General features: G+C 43.8%; 1 protein-coding gene across 1 annotated transcript in view; it reads right to left on the bottom strand.

Moving 5' to 3' along the window:
• FBN2 (fibrillin 2) overlaps window positions 1-15,944 on the bottom strand; it is a 419,303-nt gene that overhangs the window by 355,682 nt on the left and 47,677 nt on the right. Inside the window, exon 6 of the mRNA XM_061625313.1 lies at window positions 10,819-11,016. Coding sequence (XP_061481297.1) covers window positions 10,819-11,016 — 198 coding nt within the window. The remainder of the gene's footprint in view (window positions 1-10,818; window positions 11,017-15,944) is intronic.

Genomic DNA, 15,944 nt, shown 5'->3' on the forward strand with positions numbered 1-15,944 from the left:
TGACGTGGCCATTTTCAGCAAGTCGGTGCCTGAGCATGTCCAACACCTGATGGCAGTATTAGAGGCATTAAGAAAAGCAGGGCTGACAATAAAAGCTAAGAAATGCCAGTTTGGATTGAATGAAGTAATCTATTTAGGACATAAGGTGGGGAGTGGGAAAATAACCCCCTTATGGAGCAAAGTTGAGGCAATACAATCATGGCCTATCCCCTTAACAAAGAAACAATTTAGGGCATTTTTAGGTGTGGCTGGATTTTACCGAAAGTTTGTGAAAGATTTTGGGGAAATAGCAACCCCCTTGCATGACAAAGAAAAAGTGTGCTGAACGTGTGGTATGGACGGATGAATGTCAAAAGGCTTTTGATCTTTTGAAGCAAGCCTTGTGCCAAGGACCTATATTAATAGCTCCAGACTATGAGAAACCATTCATCATGGCTACAGATGCGTCGGACCTCGCGCTGGGAGTCGTCTTGCTGCAGGAGAGAGGAGGCACCAGACATCCGGTGGCGTATCTTAGTTGCAAGCTAACATTGAGGGAGAAGAATTATTCGTTGGTCCAAAAGGATGCCTAGCGGTCGTGTGGGAACTGAGCAAGTTGTGCTCATACGTGTGGGGACGAAGATTTATACTTTGCCGTTATTTTTAAGTGGGGGGGAATGTGATGTTCCTGTATTAATGTAAATATGGTAAGTGCTGTTTGTATAGAAGATACATGGTAAGTGGAATGAAAGAGGAGGGGGAGTGGATGAGCAGTAGAATGCTGGATGATTGGCTGAGCGTTTGAATGGCTGAGCGTTTGAATGGAAGAATGACAGTTGAATCTGGGTGGGTTGTTTGTGGGTTGTTTGAGAGGTGTTTGGAGGTGGGTGTTAGGTGGTGGATGTCAGGAGAGTGTGGAGAAAGAGGGAGTGGGAGTTCTAGTTTATGATAAGTCAAGTATCACAGGATTAGATGAAACCATATGCTTAAGTACCATTAGAAAAGTAATCTTGTTATCTCTGTTATTTAATAAATACTATTTTGGTTTACGGAAGGCCTGATCCTTGGCTGGGGTTTCACAGACCAGAAGGGAGGGCAAGGTAATTACCAAGGCTGAAGGGTAACAGTAACAAATGGTGGCAGCGGTGAAGAGGAGAATAATAACATTACAAGTATCCAGAGCAACCCCGAGTTATATGAGTTATCTACATTGATACAAGGGGGTTGGGAACAGCATAAGCACACAGTCACAAAAGTAACCGGATAGAGACTCAGGCAAGGTCTCTGGGAACATTGGTTATAGAACGTGACTGGTGGTGCTGCCTAGCAGGGGGATCTAGTGAGATCTGTGCTAGAGCGGTGAGAGAAACCATAAAAAAGGACAGTCTGGACTGGTGGAGTCCCTGGTGGTGCCTAGTGAAAGGCAGTAGCCACAAGCAGGTAGGAACCTGACAGGGAGAGCCAGGGAAGGGCGTCACACAGACTTCCTCAACCTAGTGCCTTCCAGATATTTTTAGACACAACTCCCATCATCCCTCACGACTGGCCCCACTGACTGTGGGTGATGGGAGTTTTATTTCTATGACATCTGGAGTGCACCAGGTTGCAGAAGGCTGTTCTAATGAGAAAGGATATATTTATTTATTTATTATTTTATTTATATCCCACCCTTCCTCCCCGTAGGAGCCCAGGGCAGCAAACAAAAGCAAACATCATAAAAACAGACTTTAAAATATATTAAAACAAAACATATTTAAAAACATTTTTTAAAAAAAAGCTTAAAAAATTTTTTAAAAAAAAGTTTTTTAAAACATTTTTTTAAAACAAGTTTTGAAAACATATTAAAAAGCCATTTCAACGCTGAGGCAGACTGGGATAAGGTCTCAACTTAAAAGGCTAGTTGAAAGAGGAAAGTCTTCAGTAGGCACTGAAAAGATAACAGAAATGGCACCTGCCTAATATTTAAGGGGAGGGAATTCCACAGGGCAGGTGCCACCACACTAAAAGTCCATTTCCTATGTTGTGAGGAAGGGACCTCCTGATAGGATGGTATCTGCAGGAGGCCCTCACCTGCAGAGTGCAGTGATCGACTGGGTATACAAGGGATAAGACAGTCTTTCAGGTATCCTGGCCCCAAGCTGTATAGGGCTTTGTACACCAAAACTAGAACCTTGAACTTGGCCCAGTAGCAAATGGGCAGCCAGTGCAATTCTTTCAGCAGCGGGGTGACATGTTGGTCATAACCTGCCCCAGTAAGGAGTCTTGCTGCCGCATTTTGCACCAGCTGCAGCTTCTGGACCAACCTCAAGGACAGCCCCACACAGAGTGCATTACAGTAATCCAGCCTGAAGGTTACCAGTGCATGGACAACAGTGGTCAGGCTATCTCGTTCCAGAAATGGCCACAGCTGTCTAACCAGCCAAAGCTGGTAAAAGGCACTCCTAGCCACTGAGGTCAGCTCGGCCTCTAGCGACAAAAATGGATCCAGGAGCACCCCCAGACTAGGACCTGCTCTTTCAGAGGGAATACAACCCTATCCAAAGCAAGCAACTGACCAATTATCTGAACTCGGGAACCACCAACCCACAGCATCTCTGTCTTGCTAGGATTAAGACTCAATTTATTGGCCCTCCTCCAGCCCACCACTGATCCCAGGCATCGGTCCAGGGCTTGCATGGGCTTTTCTGGTTCAGATGTTACAGAGAAATACAGCTGGATATCGTCAATGTACTACTGCTGACACCTCGCCCCCAATCTCCCAATGACCGCTCCCAAGGGCTTCATATAGATGTTAAACAGCATGGAGGACAAGATGGTACCCTCCATCACCCCACAGCACAACTGCCAGGGGGCCAAAAGATAATCATCCAATGCTATTCTCTGAGATATATGATGATTCAGAACACCTCCACACCAGAAATACTACTAGTCACTTTTTCCTACTCCCTCATTAGATTGTGTGTTTACCTTTCAGTGGAAAGAAATTGGCTCAAATATTTGATTATTGTATGGTCAACTATTGTTAGATTCTTAAATAATAAACAATTGCTCTAAAAGTCAACAAAGGAGAAGGTGTGTCATTTTCACATTCTGATCAAGGACAAATACATTGCTGGTTAGGACTGTCAGTTTTTGAACTAGTCCCTATAATGGGGATTTCTCCTTGACTCTCAGATTTTAGTGTCAGCCCCATAATTGCACTAATTACATAAAGTAAAGGTGTCCCCACACTTATAGTGCGAGTTGTTTCCGACTCTTAGGGTTAAGTCTTGCAACGTTTACTAGGCAGACCGAATATATGGGGTGGGATTGCCAGTTCCTTCCCCAGCCTTTCTTTACCCCCCCAGCATATGCCAGGTACTCATTTTACCGACCACGGATGGATGGAAGGCTGAGTGGACCTCGACCCCTTTTACCGGAGATTCAACTTCCTCCTTCCATTGGAATTGAACTCCGGCCGTGAGCAGAGCTTCGGCTGCGTTACCGCCGCTTACCACTCTGCGCCACGGAGGGTTCAGCTTTAAGGAATCAAACTACTATTTCTCCATTTGTATATACCAACGTATCTACTCTTAAATAAACAATCTTTGTATAAAAGGTGTGTATTGGCTTGGAACTAAGGATTCTAAATCTAGTGCTGGAAGGCTGAACGCTACGGATTGACTAGTGAGGGTGAACCCCTCTAAAATCATATAGTTCTCTGAGGTCCCTTCACTCAGGGGAAGAATTTAGGAAGAAGGGTGGTAGCAGTGAATACCAGGGATAATTACTTCTGTGGAAAGGGAGGAGTGTGCCTGAGAAGTGGGAACCCAGTGGGGTGGGGACTGTTCTCTCTGGTATTCACTGCCACCACCCTTCTTTCTAAATTCTTCCCCTGAGTGAAGGGACCTCAGAGAACTGTGTGATTTTAGAGGGATTTACCCTCACTAATCAATCCGTAACGTTCAGCCTTCCAGCACTAGATTTAGAATCCTTAGTTCCAAGCCAATACACACCTTTTATACAAAGATTGTTTATTTAAGAGTAGATACGTTGGTATATACAAATGGAGAAGTAGTTTGATTCCTTAAAGCTAATCACCCTCAGGCGGGCTACACACGGTCATTGGCATAATAAAAGGAGAGATGTTCAATACAGACAGGAAACAAAAGAAAGACTTATCCTAACTAAGATCCTATACTTACATCCCAGTAACTCTGTGGAGCAGCTGGGTTCCCAAACGGCTGTCCCTGTTACACGTCAGCGAGTCGAGGTAGATGGAACAGGAGGGAACTCTCTTTTGAAAGAACCTTCATATTTATGGGTTTTTTTTCCTCAACAAGAAGGGGGGAAAGTAAATAGCCATATCCCGCCCCCACTGGTGATCCCTTCCTTTGAAGTCTTTGAAGATTGAGAGAGCTAGACAGCAACATCCAGGTGTCCCAATCTACTACATCCCCTCTTCCTGACTTTTAATCCCAGGAAGCTGATAAGGGACAACACCTAAGAATCAGTTGCATTTCCTTGCAAGGTTGTAAATTGCCTGTCTGACACTGAGCTTCGGATCTTCCCCAGTAGGGAATCTTAAGGAAGCCACAGACTCCCAGAATTCTCTCTGGTTGCCTCATTTCAGTTTGGCCAAAGTTAGCTATTCCTGACACGCCCCTTTTTGGGAAGATGGAATCTGAGAGCAAAGCTTTCGATTTCATCTCGGCGAAAACCCTAGAATAGCTACAAGGAGCAAGAACCTTTGAAGTAAAGTCTCTTAACTGTAATAATCCTTAAAAAGTTTCAAGAAAATGTACATTATTGCTGGCCTGGCAACAGCTGAGACTGGAGATGCCCTCCATTTAGTTGACAAGATGTTCACATTACAGTTAAGCTTCACCAGCTATTGCTGTCAAATTCTACACCTTCTGAACTGGGTTTCATTCTCACTGTCTCCTGACGTTTTAAATATGCCTGCTATCATCTGTCAGGTCCCAAAATCCTGTCATTGCTTTAAGATGAGAAAGTTGTGGTCTTTTAGGTGCTAGAAGATGGAGGTTCTGTTCTTCCAACTACTATTACTGAACTGAACTCTTACTGTGTCTCTGCTGCCTTTCTCGATCTATAACTTGTTAACTATAAAAAATCTTGCTTTGACACAGCAGACATTTTAAAAAGCTTGCAGGTCTTATTTGGATGGGAAATGGGGGACACTGAGAAACTCATTTTCTCCATTTCCATCTCCAAAGTATACTGCTAGCGATCAGAAGGAAAGGATCAACAGGGAGGGATTGCTGGTCTAGAAGAAAAGAGAGACCATGGATGTTGGACAGTCTGTGTGTGTCTGGAATCTCGACAGTCTCCTATATTTTACAGGGAAGCCCCTGTTATGGAGCAATTAGAAGCAGAACAAGAGCGCTGTCTATGAACTGTGGGGAGAACAAAGGGTTTATGATGGATGGATTTTCACTTGCTAGCTCTATCCTGGTGGGAAGGGGAGCAGCATTTTATTTTTAGCTAACAAAACAAACAAGTACCAAGGATACTAACAGGAATACAACTAACAAAACAGACAAACAAGTACCAGGAATAAAAACAGCATGTCCTGTAATACATACAGCAGTAATTGTATTACAGTGATTGGGACTTGGAAGAACATGTAGCTATGCTGGCTTCCTAGCCCCTTCAAGACACTTAATAGAAAAGCTCAGGAATCGAAGCATGATGTAATAATTTTGTCGGCCAACAAAGGAGCATTTTCAATCTCTCTTCAGGATTGCAGTTTTCTGCCAACTTTTAAAGTTTTTTTAAAGAAAACTGTAACAGCTAGAACTATTCTTTTTTCTTAAATGTTTAACTTACTAGCTGTTCACAACATACTGAATTCTGAAAAATGAGAGAAATACTCATTCTCAGTTTTTCCTTGTCAGGTGTATTCCGCATAAAATTCCTCTCCCCAAAGTCTTTTATCATAATGGGATTCTCCACCCCTGTTTGCAAAGGGTGATATTAAGTGCTAGTCCTACTCAGAGTAGACCCATTGAAGTTAATAAACATTAATGTAAATGTACTGCGTTCAAGTCGATTCCGACTTATGGCGACCCTATGAATAGGGTTTTCATGAGGCTGAGAGGCAGTGACTGGCCCAAGGTCACCCAGTGAGCTTCATGGCTATGTGGGGATTCGAACCCTGGTCTCCCAGGTTGTAGTCCAAAACCTTAACCACTACACCTTAGATTCATTAACTTCAATGGGTCCACTCTGAGTAGAACTGTAATTCAATACAACTCAAGGTAAACATACATTAAAACAGATTTAGCCTGTTCTGTACAGGTTTGCATTCCCCTAAAGGAGTAGGACTGTAGTTTGGGGATGATCTTAATTTTCTAATTAAGGAGTCAAACAAGTTTAAATTTTACTGGAGAGCTGAAAACCTTCCCAATATGAAAATTTTCTGGAAGTAGAGCTGCAATGCTAATTCCACATTCCTGGGAGTAAATCCCATTGAATTCAGTCAGACTTACTTTTGAGTAGACATGGTTAGGATTGTGCTGAAAATTAATGAGACTTTTGAGTGAACATAGAAAAGGATTGTACTGTAAGTCTTTCTCTCCTCCTCCAATCCTTTTTTTAAGCAGTTAGGCAGGGCTTACTTAGGTGTCACTGCTTTTATTTGGCAGGAAACTAATACTTTAAAAAAAAATGTTCTGCAATGGCCAACTTGTTTTGACAATCAACTATTTCATGTGGTATATGTATTTTTACATCTCCAGTGTGTGTGTATATGTAAAATTTCCAACAACCCTGTGGGGTAGGGTTGGAGACAAGGCAGCTCACAACAAGAAATAAAGCCATTTAAAATCCAATAACCGTAAAACAAAACTAAAGCAGTTGCAAAACAGCTTAAAGTGGCATGATTCTGAAGGATTGGGTGAGTGACGTTCCTTATCATTGAACTGCAGTCCTGCGCATGCTTCCCTATGTGAGTAAGCCCCATTGAATACATTGGGACTTGCTTCTGAGTAAACATGCATAGGATCATGGCTGGCACCAGGCGTGTCTGGGCCCTAGGGCACCAGCCTTCCCCTGGGCCCCTGCTCCCAGTCCCCCCTGTAAAGACCATGTGGGATTGCTCCACCTACCTCTCCTCTCTCTCTGTGAATGCCTGCAAGCTAGGTGCTCATGTAGCTGCCATCAACCAAGATGGTGGCAGAGGCTTACCTAAGGGGCTGATATCCCCATCGCTATCTTCATTCATGGCATGTATGTGCGCTATGCTGCATGCGTGCACATGCCTGCCATCAATTAAGATGGCGGTAGGGGCATCAGCCCCTTAGAGAAGCCTCTTGGCTGATGGCAACTGCGCACACAGCATGCAGGGCATTCACAGAAACAGTGTAGATGTAGATGGAGTGGGCAGGCGCCGTGGGCCGACAGGGTCTCTGGAGGGGGCTGGCAGCTCCATCTCTGCGATCTGTGGCAGGCCCTCTGGCATCGGCCCTACATAGGATCACATTATAAATACCTTTACAGGTTGTGTAAATAATCAACATCTTTGACATTCATGCTTATGTAAATATTTCTTCATACTATGTCTTAATATGTATCTGATTTCACACTATGGTTGTAAATCATTATTTACAAATGATTATTTCCTCTACATTTTAAGTGTGCCCTTCTTCCTTGGGGTGGTCATGGTCCCACTCTGTTGTTTTCACCCTGAGGGCAGATTAGACTGAAAGATGGTGAGGAGCCCATGGTCACCAAGTAAACTTTGTAGCTGACTTCCATTTTAAAATTTAATTAAAATGATTTATACTGTCATGGCCCTGTCAGAGGACTCCTCAGATGAGGACGACTCGGGAGTAACAGCAGCAGACCCAGGAGCAGCAGACTCAGAAGGAGACATGGAGGAGCCTCCTGAGAATCCAGCTCCTTCTCCCCCTCAGCTGCAGAGCACCCCAGATACAGCAGACGCCCTGCAGCCAGACACAGACAGTGAACAGGATACTCCCCCCTCACCTGCAGAACGTAGACAGCAGAAGGTCAGGCAGAAGAGAGGCAGGCCTGTCTCCTTAAGGCCCAAACGCTGAGGACTCACACCTGCTGTCAACCTTGCTCTTTATAAGGCACACCTTGGCTGCAGCTTGTTGCTGACTGCAACATCAGGCGTGGCTTGTGTGTTCCTAGTTTCCTGGCACCCTCTTTCGGACTGACCCCTTGGCACTTGATCCCAGACCTCTACTGACCTCACTTCTGAACTCCTGACTCGGCAAGTACGCTTCGGACAAGCCTGGCCCTTATCAGCTCCCCTCCTCCTAGACCTGGCAGATTTATGACCAGACTGCCGGCTGACTTTGCTTCCCTGCCAACCACCCAGGAATTTCCAGCCCCCCCACCGGCACTGCTGACGCAGTGTAGAGCTGACATATACGTAGGCAAAGTTTATGAAGTAATGCAGATCCATATAATACATTTAAAGCACATACAACTCTCATTTAAAGCACATGACCTCCCCAAAGAATCCAGAGAAGTGACGTTTCCCCTCACAGTTATAGTTCCCACTACCCTTAACAAACAACAGTTCCCAGGATTCTGTGGTGGGATTCATGTGCTTCAAATGTATGTTGAATGTGCTTTAAATGCATGGTTTGCATCTGCCCTAGTATGCTGTACATTCATTAGTGAATTGAAAAGAACAATTTTAAAACATATGTTTTTAAACAGGGCTGTAGCTCAGTGGTAGGGCACAAGCTTTGCATTCAAAGGTCCAAAATTCAATCTCTAGAAAAGACTATTGCCTGCAATCCTGGAGAGCCAATTCTAGTCCATGTCATCAGTACTGAGCTGAATGGTACCAAATGGCCTGACTTGGTACGAAAGAGGAAAGAGACTCCAAAATTTATTTATTTTATTTACACCATTTATGGTGTAGTGGTTAAGGTGCTGGACTACAGCCTGGGAGACGAGGGTTGGAATCCCCACATAGCCATGAAGCTCACTTGCTTAAACAAAAATGTTTTTAGCAGGTGCCAAAATAACTACAATGAAGGCACCTGTCTAATGTAAATAGGCAGGGAGTTCCAAAGCATAGGTACTGCCACACTAAAGGATCCATTTCTTACAAGAGCAGAACAAGTACTATGTGGCACCCGTAACATGGAAAGCACGCCTTGAACTTGGTCTGGTAGCAAATCGGCAACCCATACAGACTTCAGAGCAGAGGTGTTTTATGCTGATGGGATCTCACTCATGTTCGCAATCATGCTGCAGCATTCTGCACTAAATATAGCCCCCGGGTGAGATTATGCTGCATGTGGATGTCTGTGAACTTGGCTAACTGGCTGCCAGGATTTTTTTTAGTTTTGGTTAGGAACCCTGACTGGTTGTGGGATGCTGAGTTTTCTGTCTGACTCATAGGAATCTTGTTGCGGTTGATATGGTATTGCATTTAGGAAATCATCACTGTCTTTTGTTTTTCTATCTGCATTTCGGTTACCTCTGACCTTACTCCCTTACATCCACAGAAGCAACAGTGGTCCCATTTGCTCAGCTCAACCCTTAAACCCACTGATGACCTTATTTTTTGTAAACTTCCCAGTGAAATATTTTTGTGAAAAGTACTATAGAAATTTCTAAATAAAAAGAAAAAATTATACTGGTCAGGTACAAGCAATGGGCAGGGGAGGGTTCATAGGAAGAAGCAACTGGCAAGGGTTAAGCATTCCCTTCCTTTCTCTCCCTTCTTTTAGCCCAAATTGTCCCTTCCCAAAAATGCTTTGCACTGGACAATGTGCTAACAAGGCTTTTTGTACACATGGCTGCAGTGTAACATATAGTTTTTCCTCCCAATTATTAAAAAAACAAATTAAATACAAATTGTTTATCTGGAAGCATTCACACATCTTTGTCTTAGCCCCAAGGACAAGCCAATGAAAAGGAAAAAGGATGACAGTTTCCCTTAAGTGGGAAAATACATATAACAATTAATCATGCAAAAAGAAAAGAAAAGAGGACACTAACTGCTCCACAAGGGATAGTGCAAATAGCCCCATGGACTGCACTGAATAGGATTTGGAGGTACATGTAGCTACATCTGCCCTCTGCTTCTCAACCATATCAAGACACATAACAGGAAAAGTCAGACAGAAGCTTTGTTTCCCTAGCAAATGTTCACACCTCTCTAGGGAGCCCCATGTGTCACTATGAGAACCACTGACTCACCAATTTTACCACAATGTAGTTTGTTCAAAAACAACAAAGGAAATGATTATATACAGGGGCAGGAGTGGCCTGTGGAGAGGAGCTTCACCAAGAACCCGGTGTCACTGCCACTTACTGGGATGGGGTGGGGTAGGGCTGCAACAAGGTTGGGCCAGTTTTGGCACACCAGTCGAAGTGCCAGTTTGGATCCGCTGGTGTACCCAAACCACTCTGAACTTGCTGCTGCCCTGTCCCATCACTGTCCTGGTATGTGGCAGTGAAACTTCTGCCAGGAGGCCAGGTCCACGATGGTACCCCTCCCCACCAAGGGGAAATATAGACACTGAATAGACATGGTGGGTACAATGGATACCCCAAGAAAGAGAAAAAGCACTAGGTGGAACTATACCTTAATGAGCAAATGCTCATGCTTTATTCATAGTATATGGGTCTAGTTCATTCTTTCCCAAGGGCATTGGTTTCATTATTATGTCAATGCAGCCTAATAAATACTTTGACACTTGCAGAAATGTTTCACATTTTGAACATATATAACAAACAATACACAAAAGGAGGAAAGAGTCATCTGGCTTCAATCAATTGTTCAGAGCTATTCTTCAGTAAGAAAACATTTAAACTACAGCCACTAATTTAACACAAATGGCTTACCTTGACATGCACCAGTGCGGATGTTGGGGATGAAACCACGACGGCATGGCTGAGGCTGAGCGGGACACATCTCACAAGGATGGCCCCATGCACGTCCAATGGTTGCACAACAAAGAGTCTTTGTGCAAACAATGCCAGTCAGCTGGCCTTGACACATCTGGTTGCTGACCTGAGTGAAACAAGGGCCTGTTCTATAATCTGGAAATTAAGAGGAAACATTTTAATGCCTATAAACAGAGCAACTTTTTAGTCTACTTCACATATCTGATGCAGCAATCTGTTCCATATGAAATATTGTGCCATAATAATCCAGTTTTGTGCTGAAATACCATGGCATGCTATGACTTTATTTTTTAATAAAAAATGAACAAATGCCTTATATCCCATTATATATTTAAATTCCTTGAACTCTTAGTGTACCTTGCCTATATTTTCAATTAAGAGAAGCGATTAGTTAAGATATCTATAATGCAGTATCTATGCATGAATGACTATGCAGGTATCATACAGATTGAGCAAAATTTCAGAGTGCTTGTTTGAGCATGGTTTCTCTTCTGCAAAAAAAAATTGTCTAGAATAACATAGGAAACAAACAGTATTTCAGCAGTCTATTAAAGATAAACGATGGGTTGTATCCAACATTATGATCCCACTAGCGCAAGGATTTCCACTTGCACAATGGGACTTACTCCTCCTCCCTCAAGCACCTACTAAATCTGTTCTAGGGGTTCTCCCAACCCTCTGGAGCAGATTTGGAGAGGTCGCAAGTGGAAACTTTGCTCTGAGAGGATGTATTGGATGAATACTACCCTTTATCTTAATCTGTAAGCACATAAAGCTCTGACAGTATTTCTCCATTGCAAAATACCCTAAACGGGACAATTTGCATCAGAGAATGGACAGGAGGGAAGGAGTGCTTAACTTCTCCACTAGGGAAAAACTAGCTAACTCAAACTCCCTGTCATACACACACCTTTTATGTCACCAGTATTCTGGACTTGTGAGTATTTCAAAAATGTGGCTCTGGGACACCAGGATGTTAACATAAGAACATAAGAAGAGCCTGCTGGATCAGGCCAGTGGCCCATCTAGTCCAGCATCCTGTTCTCACAGTGGCCAACCAGGTGCCTGGGGGAAGCCCGCAAGCAGGACCCGAGTGCAAGAACACTGTCCCCTCCTGAGGCTTCCGGCAACTGGTTTTCAGAAGCATGCTGCCTCTGACTAGGGTGGCAGAGCACAGCCATCATGGCTAGTAGCCATTGATAGCCCTGTCCTCCATGAATTTGTCTAATCTTCTTTTAAAGCCGTCCAAGCTGGTGGCCATTACTGCATCTTGTGGGAGCAAATTCCATAGTTTAACTATGCACTGAGTAAAGAAGTACTTCCTTTTGTCTGTCCTGAATCTTCCAACATTCAGCTTCTTTGAATGTCCACGAGTTCTAGTATTATGAGAGAGGGAGAAGAACTTTTCTCTATCCACTTTCTCAATGCCATGCATAATTTTATACACTTCTATCATGTCTCCTCTGACCCGCCTTTTCTCTAAACTAAAAAGCCCCAAATGCTGCAACCTTTCCTCATAAGGGAGTCGCTCCATCCCCTTGATCATTCTGGTTGCCCTCTTCTGAACCTTTTCCAACTCTATAATATCCTTTTTGAGATGAGGCGACCAGAACTGTACACAGTATTCCAAATGCGGCCGCACCATAGATTTATACAATGGCATTATGATATCGGCTGTTTTATTTTCAACACCTTTCCTAATTATCGCTAGCATGGAATTTGCCTTTTTCACAGCTGCCGCACACTGGGTCGACATTTTCATCGTGCTGTCCACTACAACCCCGAGGTCTCTCTCCTGGTCGGTCACTGCCAGTTCAGACCCCATGAGCGTATATGTGAAATTAAGATTTTTGGCTCCAATATGCATAATTTTACACTTGTTTATGTTGAATTGCATTTGCCATTTTTCTGCCCATTCACTCAGTTTGGAGAGGTCTTTTTGGAGCTCTTCGCAATCCCTTTTTGTTTTAACAACCCTGAACAATTTAGTGTCATCAGCAAACTTGGCCACTTCACTGCTCACTCCTAATTCTAGGTCATTAATGAACAAGTTGAAAAGTACAGGTCCCAATACCGATCCTTGAGGGACTCCACTTTCTACAGCCCTCCATCGGGAGAACTGTCCGTTGATTCCTACTCTCTGCTTTCTGCTTCTTAACCAATTTCTTATCCATCAGTTGGATAAAGTTAAAGTTAAAGTTAAAGGCATCAGTTGGAGTAGTTCCAGGGGAAAACAACTGGCAGACCTTGTTGTCCATTCTCCAACACAAATTGCTCCCTCCCAAGGTTGCCTTGTAATGAAGAAAGGACTGTTAAGACTTCATTACACAGAGTTACAATATAACAAAGTCATAGTTTGCCCCTGAACATCGTGCTACTGCAGTGGAAAAAATTATGAGCCTGCATATTACATTTAATTTTTGCATTCAACTGCTTAATATCCAAACCTCTTGCAATGCAGGCCACAACAATACAACATTGTAGCCAAGACACAGATAATGATGCTGATGCCAACACAGGAAAAGCCCTGGATGAAATACTTTAGACTTGTTGAGGATATCAGCAAGTCAGAGAGGACTCAGAGAACTGTTACAAAGTTCATTTGGAAAATGAGTCATACAAGGACAGGCTATGTCAGTCAGTCAGTTTTATTGCCTAGCCGTAGGCCATTGCAACATACAGAATCGCTGATCATTATATAAAACTACAGTTAAAACATTCTTTGGTAAATTTCAAGAGGTGTACAGGGCAAAACTTATCCCCTATGAATTACTCGACAATTGAGCCAGCTGTGCCGCACGGATCTTATGTGCAGCACAGGCAAAGAGAGCGACCCTGTGTGTAACCGCAGAATCTTTGTCTGCTAAAAGGAAGATGATGATATCCTGCACAGACCTCCCCCGTATTAGAAATTCACCCAGAATTCTGGACCTCGGATGTGCATAAAGGGGGCATTCTAATAAGTAATGCGGGAGGTCCTCAACTGCCTTGGTCCCACAAATGCAAAATCGCTGGCTCCATGGGGTCTGGTTATAACGGCCCTCCAGTACAGCGTTCGGCATTGACTGGAACCGGAGTGCCGTGAAAGCTTGTCTAAGCGTTGGTGATATGGAATGGGCCAGATAGTTTGCCCTTCGGTGGTCCTTTTTTATAGCCCCAAACCATCTAAAGGGTTTGGAGTTATTGATTGCTAGCCTATCTAACCAGTGACAGTGGGAAAAAAATGCCTCTTTCAGCCTTGTTCTATCATGGATACCAGAGGCCGGAGGTGAAATGTGGTACAAATGGTATATACCAAGGATTTTTCCACCCCAGAATTTGTCTCTGGAGGCCCTCTCGACGCATAATACAAAATGAGCTTAGACTGAGAGTTTTGGATTGACTCCCAAAAACTGAGCAATGCGCAATGGATATGAGCACACAGGAGAAGTACCCGTCTCAGCTCGCAACAATGCTGCTGGCGTGCCTATGGGCAAACGCAAACGTTTTTTTAAAAAGCTGTTCTGGACCACCTCAAGATTGCATAGAAGGTGACCCTCCAGGCCCCAAACCGGGGCGCCATACAAGATCTGCGGTAAAACTTTGCTGTTATAAATTTTCAGTGCTGGGGGGATGAGATTACCACCTGTGGACCTGTAAAAGCTCAGGATGGCACCGCATGTTCTAAGAGCAGTAACTTTGGTGTGGTCAATGTTTTTTCCATGCAAGATTATCCTGGAAAATTATGCCTAGGTATTTAAAGGAGCGGCATTGATTGATTCGTTGGCCATCCATAGACCAAGGAAAATTTCTGTGCCTTTTACCGAAAACCATGACTTTAGTTTTGGCATGGTTTATCTGTAATTTTTCCTTTAAGCAAAAGGCACTGCATTTCGAAAGTAGTCTCTTTAACCCCATGCATGTAATAGAAAGCAGGATCATGTCATCTGCGTACAGGAGGACCGAAACCTTCCTGTTCCCAACTGCTGGGGGGAGAAATTCTGGCCCCGTCAGCTCAGTGACTATATCATTAAGATAAAAATTAAGAAGTAAAGGGGCTAACAAGCATCTCTGTTTTACTCCCCTATTTGAGGCGATGGGATCTGAAAGCGAACCCGAGTAACCCACCCTCACTCTTGCTTTATTATCTGTGTACAATTCCCTGATAAAGAATAGAAGTCATTTGTCAATGGTTGTGCTAGCTAACTTAGACCACAGCATTGATCTGTCGATGGAATCAAATGCCGCCGCCAAATCTATAAATGCAGCGTAGAGGTGTTTCGTGGGGCCTAGCACACATTGCCTTGCAATAGTGTAAAGAGTTAGGCAATGGTCAATCATGCTTTGTCCTTTGCGGAAACCCGCTTGTTCAGGAAAGATGACATTATTGGCTGTCTCCCACTCTTCCAATTTCACTAGGAGAAATTTAGCATATCGTTTGGCGGCGATGTCAAGGAGACTGATAGGGCGGTAGTTATTCGGGTCCTGCCTGTTCCTTTTCTTGTATATAGGGACAATGACACTCTGTTTCCAGCCCTCTGGGAAAATGCCAGTGTTGTTCAGTTGTGTGAACAGCCGGGCTAGAATGGGGGCCCACCAAGCAGGGAAGTTTTTAAAAAGTTTGGGAGGCAGCATATCTTCCCCAGGTGCCTTGCCATCCCGCAGAGTGGATATAAGTATTTTAACCTGCTCTACAGTTACTGGAGGCCAGGCGGGTAAAAAGGGCTCCAAAGAGCAGCAGGGAATTATAGTGGCTTCATTTGGGGGTGCATAAAGTTTGGTAAAATGGGCATGCCAAAGATCAGCCGAGATCAAATTAGGACTGAGGGGTCTTGACGTTTGCATCCCCCTGGCCACTATTTCCCAGAACAAGCGCTCGTTTTTCCCTATGGCCGCCTGTGCTAGTTGCTGCCATTGAGATCTAGCGTACTGTGCTTTTTTCTTTTTTAGCAAAAGCTTATAAGAAGTGCGCAGTGCCACTAGATGAGCTCACGCAAAGTTATCAGGGTCTCTAATCGCACGTCATGCATAATTTGCAAGCTGTTTCCTAAAGCTTTTGCATTCGAGATCAAACCAAGTGGGTC

Source organism: Rhineura floridana, chromosome 1 (assembly GCF_030035675.1).
Source record: "Rhineura floridana isolate rRhiFlo1 chromosome 1, rRhiFlo1.hap2, whole genome shotgun sequence".
Taxonomy (NCBI): Eukaryota; Metazoa; Chordata; class Lepidosauria; order Squamata; family Rhineuridae; genus Rhineura; species Rhineura floridana.